This window comes from Lepisosteus oculatus, chromosome 7, assembly GCF_040954835.1.
Source record: "Lepisosteus oculatus isolate fLepOcu1 chromosome 7, fLepOcu1.hap2, whole genome shotgun sequence".
NCBI lineage: Eukaryota > Metazoa > Chordata > Actinopteri > Semionotiformes > Lepisosteidae > Lepisosteus > Lepisosteus oculatus.
The window spans coordinates 8,810,076-8,830,304 of NC_090702.1; the positions used below are offsets into that span (position 1 = coordinate 8,810,076).

The 20,229-nt window shown below is 38.9% G+C and overlaps 1 protein-coding gene across 2 annotated transcripts in view; it reads right to left on the reverse strand.

The window, feature by feature from the left end:
* The window catches only part of bcl2l13 (BCL2 like 13), a 41,330-nt gene that overhangs the window by 4,948 nt on the left and 16,153 nt on the right, over positions 1 to 20,229 (reverse strand). For both annotated transcript variants that reach the window (XM_015353080.2, XM_015353081.2), the window contains one exon: positions 17,513 to 17,656. In XM_015353080.2, the coding sequence (XP_015208566.2) occupies positions 17,513 to 17,656 (144 nt within the window). The remainder of the gene's footprint in view (positions 1 to 17,512; positions 17,657 to 20,229) is intronic.

Sequence of the window (20,229 nt, forward strand, 5' to 3'; positions counted from 1 at the left end):
AACTGATTAGTTGCCTACTGAGTGGTGTCTAAGTGCTTGCTAGGACAATCACAAAGAGCACCTTAACAGGAAGACAGAGGAACACGAAATAGGAATGTCCTAAAAATGTTGGGCACATGAAAATGAGAACTTTAAAATGAAATGTAAACAAAAAGTTGCCTATTCCAGATAAGGTTCACAACATCCTGAAGCCGATGCCAAAAGCACAGGGTAGACTTCACCATGGATAGTTCACCCTCCCATCCAAAATCATGCACATTCACAAGGACAATACAGAGACACAAGCTTGTCTTTGAGAAGTAGCAGGAAACTGAATTACCTGGAGCAAACCCAGCTGGACACAAAGAGGACATGCAAACTTCACACAAGTCATCCCAAACGAAAATCAAACCCAGGACCGAAAACTTGTGACCACTAACCATGTCCCAGTGGCAGCCATGGCATAAAATGTAGAACTTTTACTGATCTGCTGAAATCTGCATTTACCCCTTAATTAATTTGAAGAAATCTTCACTAACACTTGCTCTAATGAATGAGTATTCAACACGTTAAGATATTAACAACTGAATATGGACAGTTTAACAAACCGTATGTGTTGTTTTTGTGAAGAGCACTGTGAAAATGGGGGGAAGGGTTGTCTGGCATGACTGAAAGCTCAGAAAAGCAACTAGCGCTAGGATGTCATTGAAAAGAAAAACGTTTTAAAACTGATTGGCATCAAAACCCACTGCAATGACATGATTATGACAAGCAAAACAGATGTTTTGATGCTTTGGTGTTATTCCGACTTTCTAAATAAAGCACCTGTAGGAGGCAAAGTCCCCTCAGACAGTCTTATCAACAGTTTCGTTTTAGCTAATTGAAGAGGAAAGTGGTTGAACACCGTTTTAGCAGCGCGTATTTCAAAGATTTTGTCAAGTCGTTTACCATAGCAGTGGTATAGCTGCTAATTCAACCTAAACCTCAGGTACCTTGTTATGGGACCAATTGAGGGCATACTGACGTCAAGATCAACCACATATGTATAAAAACAATTGTATGTATGCATTAGAAATTTCTTTTCAAAGACTTCACATGAGGAAGATACACATGGTGGTTTTCCAGTATCGCTCCATCACTGCTGGCACTGAAACTAAACATGAACTTGAAGTTGAAGTTTTAGTACAAACACTGTTAAGACTCATCTTACCACGCTGAGTACAATCACTTTTCAAACCAATACTATTACAATACAGGAATGCAAAAACCTGTCAGTACAGAGAATTGTGAATTTAAAAGATTCACCTTAATTATTTTTGGTGGGAAATAATATATCCATAAATTAAATGAGGTGTTTCAAATCAAAACTACATAAAAGAAAAGCAAATGATTTTGCAAAAGGATGTGAAGAAGGCTTAGGAATGTCAATAAAGAAAATTAAGTTTATTAAATGAACTACAACACTGTAATAGATGGATTTATTGCTTGCTTCCTAAAAAAAAAAAGACTGAAATAAGTGACCTCTTAAATTATTCACCACTAAATGTTTCATGCACATCTTTGTAGTGAGAAAAGATGCAGATAAGATTAGCCACATAATACGTGTGTAATCCAACACACCTTGATCTGTGACAAATTAAGTAAGCAAATTAATAAAATTAAATCTGCACACTTGATCACATTATTGGGGTCTAGAATGGGTGTTCCATGATGGACTGACATCCTGGGTATTCTCTTGTCACACAGCCTGTTCTGCCAGGAAATTCTCTTATTGTTCTTATCCCCTACAATGAATGAGCAGCTTGTGAAAATTAACAGACGAACAATTCTAGTAAATGATGGAAATGGGAGTTATCATGGCTCTTAATAACACATTTTGAAGGTGTAAGGCTGAGGTAGAAGACTTGGTGAGGTGTCTGGACATATCGGAGAAACAACTGAGATTTTCAAGGAACGTGAATTTCATTGGAAAGTCTGCATACAAAACCATGGAGATCTCCACAGGCCCACCTCTATCTCTTCAATACCCTTTTCAAGAAAAGGTTTGAGGGTCAATGTGTAATGTGTATCAACTTCCAAATTGGCACAGTCCTATATAAAGAGGCAGTAAAAACGTGAGCTACAGAAAATACCAATACCAAGTTGTATTTGTAACAATGTAAAGATAAACCTCCTCCTCTAAACTACATCCCCTCAGTGTGGCCTGGATATGCTGTGATTCTGAAATCCTAATTCCAGCCATCCTTTAAGTTGTAATCTTTCCTGAACCTCCAGGATAAACTTTAACCAAAGGGAGAAACCCATCCCATCTTTTTGAAATTTCAGCTTTTAGAATACATTTGTAAAAATAGCTATAGGAATGGACCTATAGCTATATATGTTCACAGAATCCTTTCCCACATTAGCAGTATTACTTAAGCTTTGTTGCAGACTCCATGTGGGATCTGAGATAGTTTTTTTCAGTAATGGATTCCTCCTCACCACTTTGCCATACAAGCCAGCTTTGACTACATTTTCTCCCATCTCAGCTGCTGAACTGTTGTTCTTTCAAAGTTGCTGCTGCCCATATGTTGAGGGGCACTGATCTAGGCAGTGTTTGAGTAGGTTGATACACCTTCCGCTACTTAATGATCAATTTCATTGTGCTCAAAGGGATATTCAGTATCTCTGAAATGTTTTCTACCCTTTTCTTTGACTTTATCTGAGTGGTTCTGAAAGCTCCTTGTTCTTAAAGGCTTAATCTTTGTCAGTTTTTCAAGCAGAGAGCATACAGAACTCTGACAGGTACATTTATTCTGAAATCTAGTGAGTCACAGGTCACTCACCTAATTGTGTGATTTGTCACACTAATTTTATGTACCCCAAGTTAATTCAAACATAAATGCTAAAATCTGAGTAGTTACATTTGGGATTAAAACAGATATTAAAACTGTTAGATCAAACCCTGTCAAATACACTGAAACATTTCAAATTTTAGCAAACATCAATAGATACTACCTTTATGACATCTTTATAACTGAACACAAGATGTCACTACATCCAGCCTATTGATCTTCTGATAATATTATGTTTGGTTTTAAACAGTACATATCTGCTTGGTCCAGACCTTCCCCACACACGCCAGCTTGCAGTCTGTTAAACCTCAAACCTATCTGGATGCCAAGTCTCGGCTCCCAGCTTCTCCACTCCCTATCCACCCCACACAGACACTCCATGCTTGTCACTGCTTATCATTTCATGTGCATGCAAGTTCAAAAGTTTCTGACTTTTAGTTTCTTTAATTTTTAAAGTTATTTCAACCACCAATAACTTTTCAAATGGGCAACGCATACAGTGCATTGCAAAAAGGTCAGCTGCACAGTAATGTAGGTTACAGGTACAGAAATGAAAAACCTGGAGGTCAGATTGCGATAAGAGTAAGAACTGTTATAAGAACATTCTTATTTGGCTGTTGTCCATCTCTCTTGTTCTACATCCAAGGCAAAGAACAGCTCCCTCGAGCTTTGAACAGGATACAAAGAACTATACAAGACAGACCAACGTTCACAAAGACCTGCCTTTTGGTCTGCTGTTTAATAATTAAAATGTGTTTTAATTTACCAAAGCTGTGAGAAATTCACCTTATCTAATGGTGAAAGTTCAATCTTGGCAATGGAAAGACCAGATTCATATACAACAGTTTGCCTACTCAGACACTAGTTGCAGTGCATCAAGACAGCCTTGATTCCACTTATATCTTTATGAAAAAAAAAAATAAAACATGTCTGCGACAGAAAAAAAGTCATGAACTAAGAACTAAGAATATTCAGCATATTAAGAAATCTGTATGCAAGTGTACTGCGAAAACAGAAAGACAAAACTAAAAAAGGTAGCTTTTATCACAGTGATTTCTCTCAGTTTCACAGGCTAAATCAAAAAAACAAGAACTGGCCCTTTTCCTGTTGTGCACTGGCGCACTCCAGTGGTCAAAGAGAGGAAGGCAAAAGTGTCTTGATTTCTCATTTAACAAAAGCTAAATTGTTCTGGATTTCTGACTTCTTATTCACAATTCAAGGTTATGATTTCACATTTTTTTTGTTTTATGTTTTTTTATGTTTAAATGAATAGACAATAGAATACAACAGCCATTAGACAGTAGTCTAATGGAGGTCTTGCCTGACGTTTTACATAAATATATTGAACCTCATAGACAACTCTGGTATTTCATATTTCACATATTCACATTTACCTCTAAATGCTTAAAATTAATATTTTATTTATCTGCAGCAAACAGAGAATTGACCATAATATTTTAAAGACATTTTTTCTTACTGTATGTGAAAACAATACTAAAAGAAATAGCTAAAAATTTTATAGCCTTTCTACAACATAGTAGAATGTTTTGCAGTTTGTCACATGAACAAAATGCTCTTAAAACTTCCAGCTGTCATCCAGGACATCCATCCATTTTAGTTTTTTTTTCCCCATAGGCCATCAGGATGCACATAATGAATATACAGACATTGTATTGCAATTACCTCTGTTGGGTAGAGCTTCCTTAAATGCACACACACTTAAGCACTTTCTTAAATACCTTATGATCCGATCATTATTTATTTCAATTCAAACTTTGTCATTATACTCACACAGGTGCATATAATAATATATTTTGTAGTATAGGGCAGAGTTTGTATAATGCACATGCACACTGTTACTCCCATAATTATTGTATGATGTGCCTGCTGTTTTTGTTAAATGTCTGTGTTGTATGTTTCACCACTTGTTGCTTAAATTGCCTCCTTTGGGCTTGAATTATTGTGAATTTAATTGAATAGAACTGAACCTCATATATACCTCAACAGACACATTCCAAAACACCTGGACACAGGAAAATAGAAAGAGTACCCTGGAGCTTTGTTTTTAGTATTGGTCAAACTACTGCAGGCTACAAGCTCTGTACTGTTGTCATAATTATTACAACATTTACCCATTTTTACATACAATTTTTGTACCAGTTTATACATTGTTTACTGGAGCTATCTGAATCTGGGTCAAGTAGTACTTCAGAGTAAAGTACCTATGTTTTTTCTCATAGTGCAAAGAAAGGACATTAGAAAGTTTCAGCCTTGTTCTTCATAATGCAGAAACATTCCCTGAAATCAAGTAATGGGAAACGCCTCTTGAATTTACATACTGATTAATTTGCTTGGAACAGTGGTGCATACGGTTTTGCCAGTGATATGCAACAGACTGTATAATTTATTTTGAATTACCTTCTTGTATTATTTTAACCAACCTACTAGTACTTTTTGACAGATGTATTTCCTGTGTGACTGCTTCTTGCAATAAATTCTTTGTTTTGCTTCACATAATTATAAAACCATGGCAGACATTCACACAAAGCAGTGACTCCTACTGCTGGCGTTGGAGCCCTTCATGATTTAAATGAATCAATTATGGGCTAAATCTCCTGTTTCCAAGCCTTAAAATCATTGAGGAGTTTAAGATCCCTATAAAATCAAGAATCCTGGGATTCTGCTAGACACAGAAGAATAATCACAAAAGTTCCAGACCCAATGTACTTGTGCTGACAGTAGGACAGTGCACGTTTAAGGGTCTGATGGTACTTAGGCTTAAGGGTCAAGTGAGAAAAACTTTTAATATTAAATTTAATATTAAAGTTTTTAAATGCAACAATCACATAGTGAGAAAACTCTGGTTTTGATTGAGAACACAATTACTTCCTGGTATTCACACTGGAAGTTTCAAGGTGATGTAGCTATACTTATTCTGAATGGAAATTTGCTAACAGAAACAATATATTCCAACACCACATTTCTACCAACAAACTAACAACATGGAACTGGAGTTAAAAAACGACCCTGGCTTTTATATTTTATTACACGTGTCTCAACAACACAAAATGTGTTTATGTTCTTCTTAGTAGTAGAACTATGTGCAATACTATGATATAGTGACTTATTTAACAAGGCTTTACCTTGACTCATTTAATTCTACATAATTCAGTGATAAGATAAGGACGTAACTTGCTGGGTTTTGACATGCAGTTTCATGGCCCATTTGGTTTGGTCCAAATCAACGTGAGCAGGTTGAGGAAGGACATCAGGGCTACTGAAGACGGGAGGCAATGTAAACTAAGAGCGTTAATAAACGATGAAACACACCAGTGGGAGATAATAAGAACATTTCAGCAGGATGGCTGCAGTAAACAGCACACCTGGACATCTGCCATTTGCCAGAACTATCCGTTGGCCTGTTTGACCATTCCAAAGTTTCAAACACATTCCAAAGCCCACTTACAAACAATACACTATTCAATCAAGCCCGGACAAATCTGGGGAGGGCATATCCCACATGCCGCCCATACCAATGGCCAACTTCACAACCTATGAGAAGAAAGGAAAGAATTAGTGAAGCCTGAAGGAGCAACATGCATTTCTAAGGTGTTTGGGCAGATCAAGGGGTAGAAAGACAGAGCCCAGAGCTGACTGCTCCTCCAGCTCAGACAGCAGACACCAACCCTGAGCTGCATTAGTAACTGACAGGCAGATTCCATTTCCTCCCTGCTTACAGGCATTCAGACAAATTAATTCCGGCAGAGGCACCAAGCACAGGCTTGTGCAAGAACAGATTTCAACAATTCCAAGGGTGTAATACATTAAGGCAAAAAAAACTGTATTTACTGCGATCAGTAGAATGTCACTCTTTTAACCCCATGTGTCAAATCAACATGGACGATTAGGACCATGTGGGTTTTGGTGCCACCATATCACAAATCTCTTCTAATTGCAAGAGCACTACCTGCAGCCAGATCTCATTACATGTTACAAGCTTAGCCCTGGTCAGTGCTGGGATGGGATGCAAGACCTCTTAGTAAACTTAAAGGTGCTACCACAAGTGGTATTGGTAGACCACTAGGTAGAAGTCTTCAATCTGGACTGCTAAGCCCATGACACAGTAATGGTGACTGGGATCACTGTACTGGAGGAAGTATAATCCTTCTAATGAGACTCTGATCTCCTGGTTGCTTGTGCATTAGTTTTCCCTTTTATTCAAGCACTATTTGCAAAAGAAGAGGGTTAAACTCCAGCATCATGATTAAATTCCACTCTGGGTTTATGCAATCTGGTCTTCCTTTGTAGCTCATCTGGAGACCTTAATTCAGTTGGTGAAGCCACTGCTCACTACTGTAATGGAGAAATGGGTTAAACCATGGAGGGGGCTGTACATCAGCAGTTTGACAGCGTTTAGAATTTATGTATACAAGTAACTATATAATTAGGCTTTGATAAGCTCTTTCTTCATGATATGGTAACAAGCAATTAAAAAAAAATCAGACTTCCTTTCCTGTTTTATGCTTAGCTCTAGTATACAGGATACAGCAACATCTATACCCCAGTTGCCCCTTTCCTACTAATAAAAGACAGTTGAGTGCCAATCAAAAGCTCAGGTTGTGGGCGCCCCACTTTAACACGTGATGTCTCCCACTGGTGCAGGATTACATTATTACCAGGAAAGACGGAAAAGGTGGAAGGTGGATTTGCTGAACCTACAAAAGAGCAATGGCTGTTTCAACCATTGACATTTTATGACAATGTTCCACTTGTGCAGAGGAAGAAGAAATCAGAACAGATATCCATTCAGAAACGTAAGACCGGTTATAAAGAAAGGACACACATCTAACTCATTGAGTTGCGAAGTAGCCAAGTGATTTAAGGACCAGCCATTTCTGAAAGAAACCAGGGTATTTGCCCCAACAACACAGCTGGACAGCTCATTTGAGACACCCCCTACCAAAGCAAGCTACTCCCGTCTCAACCTTAATGCACTTCCATGTAGTTTTTCACTTGTGCCCTCGGGTATTTCTTGGTGAGTCCTTTCAGACATCCAATTTCAGAAAACAACACAATGAAAATTTATATTGCTTCTTGAGACAGGAAGCTGCTTTTAGACAACTGAAACATAGAAAACATTAATGCACATGAAAACCAAACATTAGCTAAGCACTGCCAAAGACAGAGTCTTAGTAGAAGTAATTTTAGAATTTAGGAACTGAAAGTCCATTGTTATTAGTGCTTTATAGGAGGGGTGTCCAATCCTGGTCCAGGAGGGCTAGTGTATAGTGCCTATACATTTCAATCCAACTCACTCTTAATGAGCTAAATTAGTCAGCTACTGGACTCATTTAACAGCTTCTTATGGATGTTCAGGTAATGCTGCTTTAAACAGACTTGCAGTAGAATACCCAGGCTCTCCAGAACCTGGTTTGGACACCTCTGTTCTAAGGGAATATTCAATACTCAGGGAAAAGACTTACATCTAATGAGAAAAAGAAAAAAACAAACAGACGTGAACACTTTTCAAGGTTTAATACGCGCATTGTTGATCTAGGAACTGTACTATAGGGAACTGCGCAAACATGACAGTACATTCCCCACTACAGGAAAACTTTACATCTTCTAAAAGTACAGTTTTAATAACATATAAAGTGCATCCCAAAGCTATCTCCACTTTATTTAGCCAACGTATTAGTCTTTATAAGAAGCAATTTTAAAAATATTATACCTTGTATACCTTTATACCTTGTGTAACAAATGTGTTTATACCCTGAGTCTTCCCAGCAGTTAGTTTCTAATTACGGACATTACACTACTAATATGGTAAAACATCACTCGGGAATGGCCAGGACAGATCAAATAATCAGCTGAGAAACATCTACACAAAAGGTAGAATCCAATCTGCACATCAAAGGATTAAATATCCACTAGGCTTTCCCTTCTTCATTTAAGCTGATTTGAGTGGTGTTTTCATCCTCTGCAGGCCACTGCACCAGAGGCCAGTGAGCCCAGGATCAACCCCAGAAATCTGGTGATTCTGAAAAAGCTGAGTTCTTGTAGCCAGACCACTGAATCTAGGCTGTGGCAGTTGGTTGCATTATAAATAATTTGCACTCCTTCTATAAATCCCACTGCTGTGGTTTATCCCATCCACATCACTGGCCCTGAGATCATGTGTAAAATTGCAGCTGTACCATCTCACTCCCAAAGGACACAGTCAGTCACAGACACTGAAAAAATGCAGTCGTTTCTAGAGATGAGGCAACGACAAGATCGTCACGCATGCTTCCACAACTGAAACATGCCTTTGTCAGTGGTGTAACGATTATGGAGGTGACTGCCAAGCCCAGTGCATTAGGTTTTATTATATTTCAGAGTTCTTACTGGAAAAAGCCTTGCAGAAAGATCAAGACCATGCAGACTTTATCAGACCAAACAGAAATGACATTTTCATTTCTTTTACACTAATCTATCCCTGTGATAAAAGTGCAACTTACCTAGCCTGTTGAATTTGCAGAAAAGAAGCAGAGGTGACTGTAAAAATCCTTCAGTTGTGACCCAGGTGCCACGTAGCTGAGATACTTTACCAGCAAAGACTGCAAATACAATTCTACTGCACAATTCTATGGCACCCCAGTCTGAGCACCTGCATTTTGGGTGCCCAGGTGGAGAAGCTGAGCTCCCAACTGTCTAACGTCTCTGTGCTGAAATAGGTTGGATCTAATGCATACCATAGCAAGAAATTTCAGTGTTTTGCAGCCTGTTTGTTCTGCCTTTCTGGCACGCGAAGCTGTTTCTCAGCACTTATTCAGTCCTCTCCCGTGCTTGGGGCAAGAAGTGAAAATTCCAAAAGCAAAGGTAAACCAACAAAACAACTGCTCTTTCCTTTCAAACAAGTGGTTCTAACTGGGTGCTCCTCAAGGGGGGGTGGTACCAGACTGACAATTAACATGCAGGAGAACAATGATAAAATAAGAAGTCTAATTTAACAAGAGCCACCTTTGACTGAGCATCAAGTTCCTCATGTTTTAAAGCCTAGAAGCATGTGAGATAGGTGAAGCACACTAACAACTTTGCCCTCCAGCACAGCTCTCTGAAACAGCAACTGCTTTATACTGTATAAAAAAGCACCAGTCTCCAGCAAGTTGTCTGCCAATCTCCCAGATGTACTCATGACATCACACCCAGGCTTGACCGGGGCAATGAAAAGTTACAAGGGCAACTCTTCCAGTCAAATATCAGTCATGATATCAAATTTGTCTTAAAAGGGGAACTTGGGTGTGAGGGAATTTTCAAGAAAAATGCCCTGTTCTGCCAAATGTTTTTTTTTGCAATTAAACATTTTACAGAAGGTTGAAGCATCTAGAATTCTGAAACAAACTACTTGATGAAGAGAGTAATCTCTAAAGTAATGACTGCAGCATCAGTGCCAATTTATGCAAAAAAACAATGTTTTAATAATTTCACATTTAAGATCTAATGGGGGATATATATAACTGCAACTCACGGTCAAGGTGTCAGCCTGCATGTGAGCAGAAGGAGTCATAAGTGACTCAGAGCTTCCAGAAAAACAAGGACACTGGGCAAAGGTGCCAGTAGCAATGCAAGTTCCCATCAAAAGGGAGTGAATGTGGTGGATTGACACAAACCCTCTCACAATTGTAACATGCCAAGACAGTACCTATTGCCAATAGGAACGTTACTAACAGCAGTAACGCATGGTTGTATCACTATATTTTCAAAATCCTTCTGCCCCTTAAGAATCATCATATAGGATTTAATTTTACTGAAATTAACTAAAAGGTACTGCTTGTTTGAATTAAACTATATACAAAACAATGCTGGGCTGTCAACAGCATAAAAATAATGTATAATATTAAGTGTTAAACGACAACATGGTTCCCTCTCAGACATCTTAAATATATGTATATACCTAATACACTACATCACTTTAATCAGTGACTGTAAATGTGCACAAAAATGTATTTTGCAGTTATTTTGCACAAAACAAATTTGTTTTCTCTAAGGGTATAGGCTCTCATCAAACAGCTGGTTTGTTACAGAGTTGAGGACCACTAGGAATCATACATATAAGAAAACAATTCTAGAGCAGTGAAGGTGTGTGCAAACTCCATTAACGCTCTGAAAGATACAAGTGGACGAGCTGCATGACAGGAAACGGTTACTTTAAGCTAAATGACTTTCAATAACAACGACACACACAAACTGTTTCTTAAAATGGAACAATGACAGGCAGAATGAACAATGCCATTTAAGAAAAAACATTTTACTCTTTAAGAATTTTTTTTTACAGAACAGATATTAAATACCCTAATTATACATGTCAAGATATGTAAGTATGAGTACAATACATATCTAAGCTCATATCTCACTAATTTGTATTGCTGGAGTGATAACCTGCAAAAAAGCAGGATACTGTGATGGAATTAAGGACTGTCTTTACTTAGTCTGCTGCAATGATGGGACTGCACCTCACTGTGAAGCATGGCTTCTGAGGATCAGACTCACATGTGGTTAATTCAAGTAAGAAAAAAGAAGCTGAAATGATATATCTTCACCATCGAGATCACAATCACAGACCTTTTGCTCCTTTGAAAGATTATTCACAATCAGAGGATTTCAAGAAATGTCTTAAATTCCCGGTGCTTTTTTTGTTCTTTTCATCTTCTAATCCTCATTGCAAAACATGTCCCAGATCTAAAACCTATTCTTTTCTTGGATATCTAAGGGTAAGAAAAAAAGAGTATTCTATCTATGGACAGAATACAGCAAGATCCACCAGATCTTATATCATATTATTTTAGAATCACTAAAATTATGTTATGCCTATCCAATTTGGAATAATAAATTGTGTTTCATATCTTAGCAGCCGTGAACCTCCGTGACTATAGATGGAGATAAAGAGAAAGTGCAACAGACTTCTCAGATTCCCCACTGTCATTCATCAAAGGCAATACAGCCTAGAGGTTCAGGGCAGACTGGGAGAGGGGTGTGTCTCTCACCAATGGCGCTACATGCCTGCAAGTACCAATGAAGTCATTTGCATTTGCAAGGAGAGCCCTGTCCAACTAATTCCACCCTCACATCAACAGCATTCAGCCAATTGTGTGCCACCACTTGGGGAACCCTGACCACTGTTAACTAGTGACATGACACGTGCATCAACCGTGATCACAGAGGTCAACCTGCAACCAGGCTCATCAAGTACAATGCACCTGTTAAGGTGATGTCACGCCCATTTGAAAAGAAACGACCAGCCATCTAATGAATTAGCGTCCTTTCATACTGAACTGTTCCAAAGGTTTGCAAAAGGTGTAAAGGTCTGGAACAAGAAAGGCAAAAAAACTTCATTTGAGCTCCAGACAATGTTGTGTCAGTCACACAGGATGAGCCCTAAAGCCTGGAAGTTGCCAGTTCCAATCCAGCTGCGTGTCACATCATGCCCATCAGGCTATTTAGTATTGCCACTTGTATTAGAATATCATTTGCACTATCTTACTAAACAATAAATAACTCAATTTCTTAACTATTTACAGGGAACCAGATACTCCCCACTTATCTCTGTTTTTTTAAGAACTGTTCATTTATAAACCAACTTTGTTATCTTAGTTTAAATTAACTGGCAAAGATGGGTGTTTAAAATGGTACAGTGAAGTGGAGGTTAACATTGCTGACTCACAGCTCTTTGATCCCAATTCTGGCCTAAGTCACTTTCTGTGTGGAGTTTGCATGTCCACCCTGTGGCAGCCTGTCTTTATGCTAGGTGCTTTGTCATCTCTAAACTGTCCTCTGTATCGGTGTGAGTGCTTCTTACGTGGAACAACCAGGCACATAATGTAAACATATTTAAATTTGGCAAAATCAACCCCTGTGCTATTTTAATGTTGTAGAGCTCAAATTCATGGTTCACTGCTCTATATGAATGTCATTGTACTGTAGTAGGACCACACAATACTGCTGGAGGCTCTCTGACTAGGCCCTACCCCGTGATGAATTCATACCCACCTAAGATGACATGCCATGATTCACATGACAAAAAAAAATCAAGGGCACAAGAGTACTTTGTACTTTAAAGGCAGTGCTGCTGATGCCATTAACATTCTTTCAACCACTCTGCTCATGTTTAAAATTAAAACCCAGTTCAATGGAAAAAAAACAAAAGAGCATTGTTCATTGTGCATTGATTTTAACAGATGCAAACAGATACATTCAAGCACAATAAAAATGAAAATACATTAATTTCACTGCTCAAGGCCTGTTCTGTTATTAAAATGTCTCCCACTCACAGCTTCACTATAACAATGTCTCTTGACATTTCACAACCGGTGTTAATTTGAAGTAGTTAAAATGATACGATTCCACTAATTTTTAACCATTGTGATCAGAGTAAATTACGTCCCTTTCTTAAAGATTTCGCCAGTCATTCATGTGATGTGAAGACCTAAAACTCAGATGTGATAAAACATTGTTCTTCAAAACCCAAATTTGATCCTTTTTTCAAAATATTACAAGCAGACATCCCCTGTGGAGATAATGCAAGTACAATACAACGTTATGCACAAGACCTGAGAAATACTATTTTTACTCTACAGGGCATACAGCTCCAGGGCCACTGACACATCAAAAAAACAAAGAATGTGTTATAAGGCAAAAGCAAACTAGCTCTCAGTTGCTCCAAAAAGAATCAATGGACAACAATTTACAATGCCTCCCCCCGCCATAAATGTCATGAGGTACTGTGTGATGGGTAACTAGAAACATTCAACGCTAACAGACATGAAGCAGAAAACGGACAGGTCCTACCTGGCTTCCTTGTCCCAGCCCTTCTGAGAGAGACAGACAGAGGGCTCTCGTCATATAGCAATGCAAGTGCGGATATGAAGAGAGAGAGAGCGCGAGTGCTGTGCCGATCAGGGGCAGCTACATTGTTTATGCTAAGGACACAGCTGCAGGGTCCAGTCTGTGAACAGGCTGCCGCCAGATTGCTCTAGTTGCAGCAGTGAACGCTTTTTTTTTTTCTATTCTAGTCCAACCCTGACATAACACAGGGACGAAATGAGGTTGCTGTTTTGTTGAGGCTTCTCCTGTAAGCTTGCGAGGAATGCGAGCAGGCAGTGCTGTAAAACCCACCTCCCGCTCCTCCACGGCTCATAATCAAAGGCTGCTTTCTTCCTCCAAAATTTCTGATTTATGTTACCAGGTTTGCGGTCTGCACACAGTTTATTTCACAGTTTACAGGCCAGAAAGTGGACTCCACCTATTAAATTAGCTAAGGAAACAAATTTTAAAATTTACCTTTTGAACCAACAAAAATTATTAAAGTTTAATGACAATAATGATGGTGATAATCTGCAAGGACTGCAGTATATAACCATTTTGGATGTATTCCTACAAACGTAAATGCTTAAACTAGTATTAGCAATTATGTCTTTGCAAAGCTCACACATATCGTATCTATCCATCCATTTTCTTACTGCTTCTTCCAATTCAGTGTCGTGGGAGAGAGGGAGCCAATCCCAGCAGGCAACAGGTGCATGGCAGGAGAGATGCCGATACATCACAGTGTCGAGACAGACACTAACACGCATGTACTCACACCTAGGGCCAATTCTCCTAGAAGCCAATCAACCCACAAGTATGTTTTGGGCCTGTGGGAGGAAACTGGAGAACCTGAAGTACACCCACACGAATGCATGGAGAACATACAAACTCCACACAGACCTTTATCAGATACAGAACAAAAATATTCGTCTGACAATAGTGTCAAATTTAAAGTAAAGACACCACTATAGCTTCTTTTACCAAGGAAAGAGAAAGCTGGTGGCGATTTACCCATTAAGCAAGATTCTGTATCCATTTAACTGCTCTGCCTGCTTGGACTGTAAAGAGTTAACTACAGAAGATCCTGCTCTTCTAATCTAATGGGTGGGACTATTAATTGAAATGAATGATGAAAAACAAGCAGACATAAGCTCCCAGAATGAAATTGCAAATCCCTAGTCACATGGCACTGCCTGTCTGGATACAATTTCGGTCAGAGAAGACCTTACAAAAATCCATCTATTTGCATATGTCAAAGAAAATCAACGTCAGAAAATGAACCGTTTGAGAAGATCCACCTTACACCTAGTTTGGGGATTGACTTTGGGCTGCTGTAACACTTACTATGAATAAGTAGTAGTAATAAGATAAGATCACTTTATTGGCCATATACAATTTCTTGTATTAGATATGCAATTTCTTGTATTAGGAATTTGTCTTTTCCCATAGTTTTCGCTTGCTCTCCATGAGACCCACAGACAAGGAGAGAAGCTTGGGGTCAGAGCACAGGGTCATTTATATGGCGCCCCTGGAGCAGCTGGGGTTACGGGCCTTGCTCAGGGGCTCAATGGAGTAGGATTCCTCTGCTGGCCGCAGGATTCAAACCGGCAACCTTCCAGCCAGAGGCACAGATCCTTAGCCACAGAGCCATCGCACCGCCTCAAATAATGCATGGGTGTATAGAAATACACAGTAAAACATGGACAGTAGAGAGCTAAAGTTACCAGCACTGGGAATGTAGAACCTTAGCACTCCTCCTTTGTTACAATCTCCTTAATTATGAAGAGCTACATGACTGCGAAGAATTAGTTCAAGGGATCCCACACTGGTCTACACAGAAGAGGGGGGCCGGCTTCATCTGTCACTGAAGTGCAGCTCTTTCTTGGGTGACTTGTAGTAGCCATAATTATCACAAAAGAGCTGATCAGGTACAAAAATGAGAATCTGCTTCACCAGTTCAATTAAGGATGACCTTTAGTATAAGCAGATTGTGGAAACCCAGAGTTTAGCGAGGAGATCTGGCTTAACACCCCTACTATTACGAACGGTGCCATTGCATCTTTAACAACTGAGTAGTCAAGACCTGATTTAACATTTCATCAAGAAGACTAGCTTCCCACAGTCTGTCAAACTTGGTCTCTGCATATTAATATTATTATATGGCTATAGCAACATCAGTCAAGTACCCGCAACTACAATGCACAGGTCTTGGTTTAGACAGTGATCCATCTCTATACTAGATATCAGCTTGTTGATGCATTATAGGAATTCCTAACACTAACATTTTTCAATCCAAGGATTCTCATTGTCTATTCCACTGTTTATTCAGTTTTCCAAGTCCACAAATGGATAAATAACTCCCAAATTATAATTTTAAAACAAAAATCCTCTCAATGTTGTTATTCGAGAGGAGTTAAGGTGGCCTACGACATATTTATACTCGCAGAAATGAATCTACCAGTTTTACCCAGATTTCTTTAAATGGAGTTTTTCAATGGAAGTTCGGGAGGGATGACCATAACCAAATTCTCCTTCACCTCCGATACACCAATTTGTAATTCCAATCCCACCTTCTTCTTTGTAGCTGCTTCTGGGATGATTCCTCAATATGCAAAATATCCCATTCTTTCCCTGTTCTATGGCCAAGTGGTTAACCCTCAGACAAAGCCTCTTATGCCTGACTCCTCAATGCATTTAGAAATGTTCAGTTCTCATTGGAGGCTGGTGTCCGTCATGAAAAAACAGTTCAGCTTTTCTGTTATTGTAAGCGCCATTACTATTAAATGTAGCTATAACCTGTTCTGCTTTTGTCAATCTGCTTAAGATAAACAACTTGTATACATTCATATTCTGCTCCAAATAAAAGCTCCTGTGACACCAATAGCACAATATATCAATATACCACTAAATCTAATCCAGTTGTTAATTTAAGAAAAACCACCACACAATCAATGGGTCACTTCATGATGCTGCCCTCACAACTACCACCATTTTGTAATTTGAATGTATCCAAGAATAGTCTAGCACATAATCAGCAGGAAAGAGTCCATGTGACCAACTGTGAAAAAACAAGATTAAAACCAATCCATCTGACTCTTTTTCTTATTTCTATTTATGTAAACAAATAATTTTTCCCTAGAGAAGAGAACTTAAAAGTCATACATCATAATGGTTGTAGAGAAAGCTGCTTTCGTTACATAGACCTTGAAACAAAGAAAATGAATTTGGATGAAAGAAGTTTGGACATATTCTGGATAAAGAATCAGTAGAATTATATCAAGGTTTGCCCCCTTCTGAAGAAATATGAACAAAATATTCTGCAGCCTTCACATCATTCAAGATAAGAAAACACTGAGTGTAAGAGACAAACCTAAAAACTGCGTTGTGTTGCCCCCTAGTGATATCTAAATTAAAGAGCACATTTAAAAGTCATGCCAACTTTCATCATGATTCTTTAGAATTTAAACACATACATTGGCAACAACTATCTGTAAAAGAAAGTGATTTTTTTGTACAAGCGCTGCTACTCGGAAGCCATATTATCAACAACAGCAGGAATTTTACAAGTTCAGTACAGAAAGAAAATACATGGGTAAGGTTGAAATAACGCACAGGGCTGAATTTAACATAAGTGACTTCATTTAGTAAGGTGTGTTTTTTCTTCGTTAAGGCTTTAAAACCAGGTTTTGGGGGAGCCTCCCCCACAGGTTGACGGAATGACTCCTGGAATGTGTTATGAGTTTAGAGCCTAATGATTTGATCCTGACTTATAATAACCAAGTCTGCTATGACACTCCAAGAGCTGGCAGGCTGTCCCTGCCACTTCCTGCAAAAAGCATCACTCCCCAGCTCACCCATCCGCCCTGCTGGATGATGTAATCTGCTGCGGTCTCCTCCAGGTACTGCACCCCCAGCTGCAGCAGCAGGTCCAGGGGCCGCTCCCCCTGCCTTGTCAGCTCCCTCATCACATCCTGCAGCAGCACCAGCGGCACCAGCACCTGGGGACCCACAAAGACACAGAATTATTATAATTAACTCCTTACACTTCCATAGCATTTCTTCAGACACTCCACTCAAAGTGCTTTACAGATAATGGGGACTCCCCTCCACCACCACCAATGTGCAGCATTCACCTGGATAATGCGACAGCAGCCATAGTGCGCCAGAACGCTCACCCCACATCAGCTGTTGGTGGGGAGGAGAACAGAGTAATCAACCCAGTTCATAGGTGGGGATTATAAGGAGGCCATGATTGGTAAGGGCCAATGGGAAAGTTGGCCAGTACACCAGGGTAACACCCTTATTCTTTTTGAGAATCGCCCTGGGATTGTTAATGACCACAGAGAGTCAGGATCTCGGTTTTACCTCATTCTAAGGACAGCACCTTTTAACAGTACAGTGTCCCCGTCACTATATTGGGGCATTAGGACCCACATGGACAGCAGGGTAAGCGCCCCCTGCTGGCCCCACAAACACCTCTTTCAGCAGGAACCTTAGTTTTTCCTAGGTCTCCATCCAGGTACTTGCCAGGCTCACACCTGCTTAGCTTCAGTGGGTTGCCAGTTGTGAGTTGCATGGAGATATGGCTGCTGGCAATATTCCTAATGGAAAGACTTTATTATAAAATGTCTACATAGTTTTCATTATTATGAAATCATAGAACCAGCAAATAACTGGGTGTTCAGCTGTTTAAAAAAAATGTCTGGCTCAGTGGATCACAGAGTCTTCATGCTTCATGCTTCATAAATAGAAGATTAATTTCTGAGCTAATAATATTCAATTCATCTGGCATAACTTTCAAAAAAGTGCTTGGCTGAGCACACTCCTGAAGAGATGGTTTGGATTCTAATTCAGTAAATTGAGATTAATTTTACTATGATTCAAATAATGAATTAATTTTTAATAAATGTCTTAAATCCTATAAAATGTATGGATTGCCTGCTAAACCACTGCTGAAGCTAATAAATTAATTGAACTCAGTCTGGTATTGTGATTTGTAAAAATGTGGTATGAAACCACCAGCACTAGTACAGTAGGTGTTTCTGAGTGCTATAACTGAGCAACTGTGCATTATGTGTAGGAAAAGAGATTCTGAAAGTAGTCTTTATCTGAAATATTGTAGATTATGATAGGAGAAAGAAAACTGTACTCCCTATCCCTAAGATAATATCAGTATACCCTGATCTAAAACATCTGACCTCAATCTTCTGTATCTAAGCTAATGTCTGTGCTTTAATTAAGACATTTGATGAGAGGAAATGAAACACATTCTGAGCAACCAGATACTCATTGTGATCATTATTTGCTGATGTATATTTATGTAACTGCGCAGCCATTCATCACCAGCATAGCCACTGTGGCAATGGTAGTTCAAACCAGAAAGAATGTGTTTGTCCTGAGAGGTTTTCTGCTACTATATTGATGTGCTGTATAAAGTAAAGCAGGTTCCAGGTGGCCAGAAAGAGCGATCAAAAGCAGATTCCCAATATTGTCTGACTATAATGACCATGTACACATGTGTGAACAAGAATCAGCAGAGTCTAATTCAATGTGCGGTGGCATTCCTCCCACTCCCAGCCCAACATCCAGCTCTCAGAATGGCTGGAGAAACTGAGTGCTTCAAGAAAACAGTGAGCATCTGATATTTCTGATGATTTAAACAGATGTTCACCTAATTGCTGATTAATCTGTCTTTAAATAAATGTGCAGGTTGTCGACTGGACTGGTTGAACCTGATGATGTAAATTAACATGGAAACCATGGAAAAGTTTGATATATAGGGATAGTGATCAAATGCCAATGTACAGTAGAGTCTTAGAAGGTGAATTTGTTAATTAATATGTTGAATTGGGAAGCAGTGTAGTCTTTATGATGGAATTTGATGTTGTTAGTGATCCCCATGTGATCATCATTTGTTTCTACAAACATTTTCTAAACTCAGATGAAGTGCCAGTTTATTCATTTATTGATTTTGGCCGTTTGATCAGAATGCACTAGGTATATGCAACCTATATTCTTAACAGTGCTATCAGAAAATGATGATGCTTTCCCTTATTCTCCATAATTTAATCATAAACAAGCACTACCTATAATTTGTGGCCTGTATAATGAAGAGCCTGTGTTTCTTTTCCTTTGTCTTAACAGAGCACCAATGCCGCCAGATTGAGGCACAATGTACTCTACAAGGAAAAAAACTCAGAAATGCTTGAAACTAGTAGCCATCTCTCTTTGTCTAAATATATTTTCATTAATAAAGCCCAGTGTGAAATGTCTTGCTTTTGATGCTTTTTTTTCTCGTGTCTGCCACACTGAAGGCTTGACTCTCATGTTTGTCACAAATATGGCTCTATCCTAGGACACTGGAAGGCCTTAAACTGATTCTTGTTGAGTGGTTAATTAGACCTGACCTGTTATTTCTGGAAAATAACAATATTATTGAACTCCTATATATATATATGACATATACTCGAATTTTAAAGACTTTTGAATTTTCAAAATGCTCATAATACAATGCTGTATTTAGGCTTCTTTTAATACATTGTACACTCATTTTACAAATGAAAATAATGAT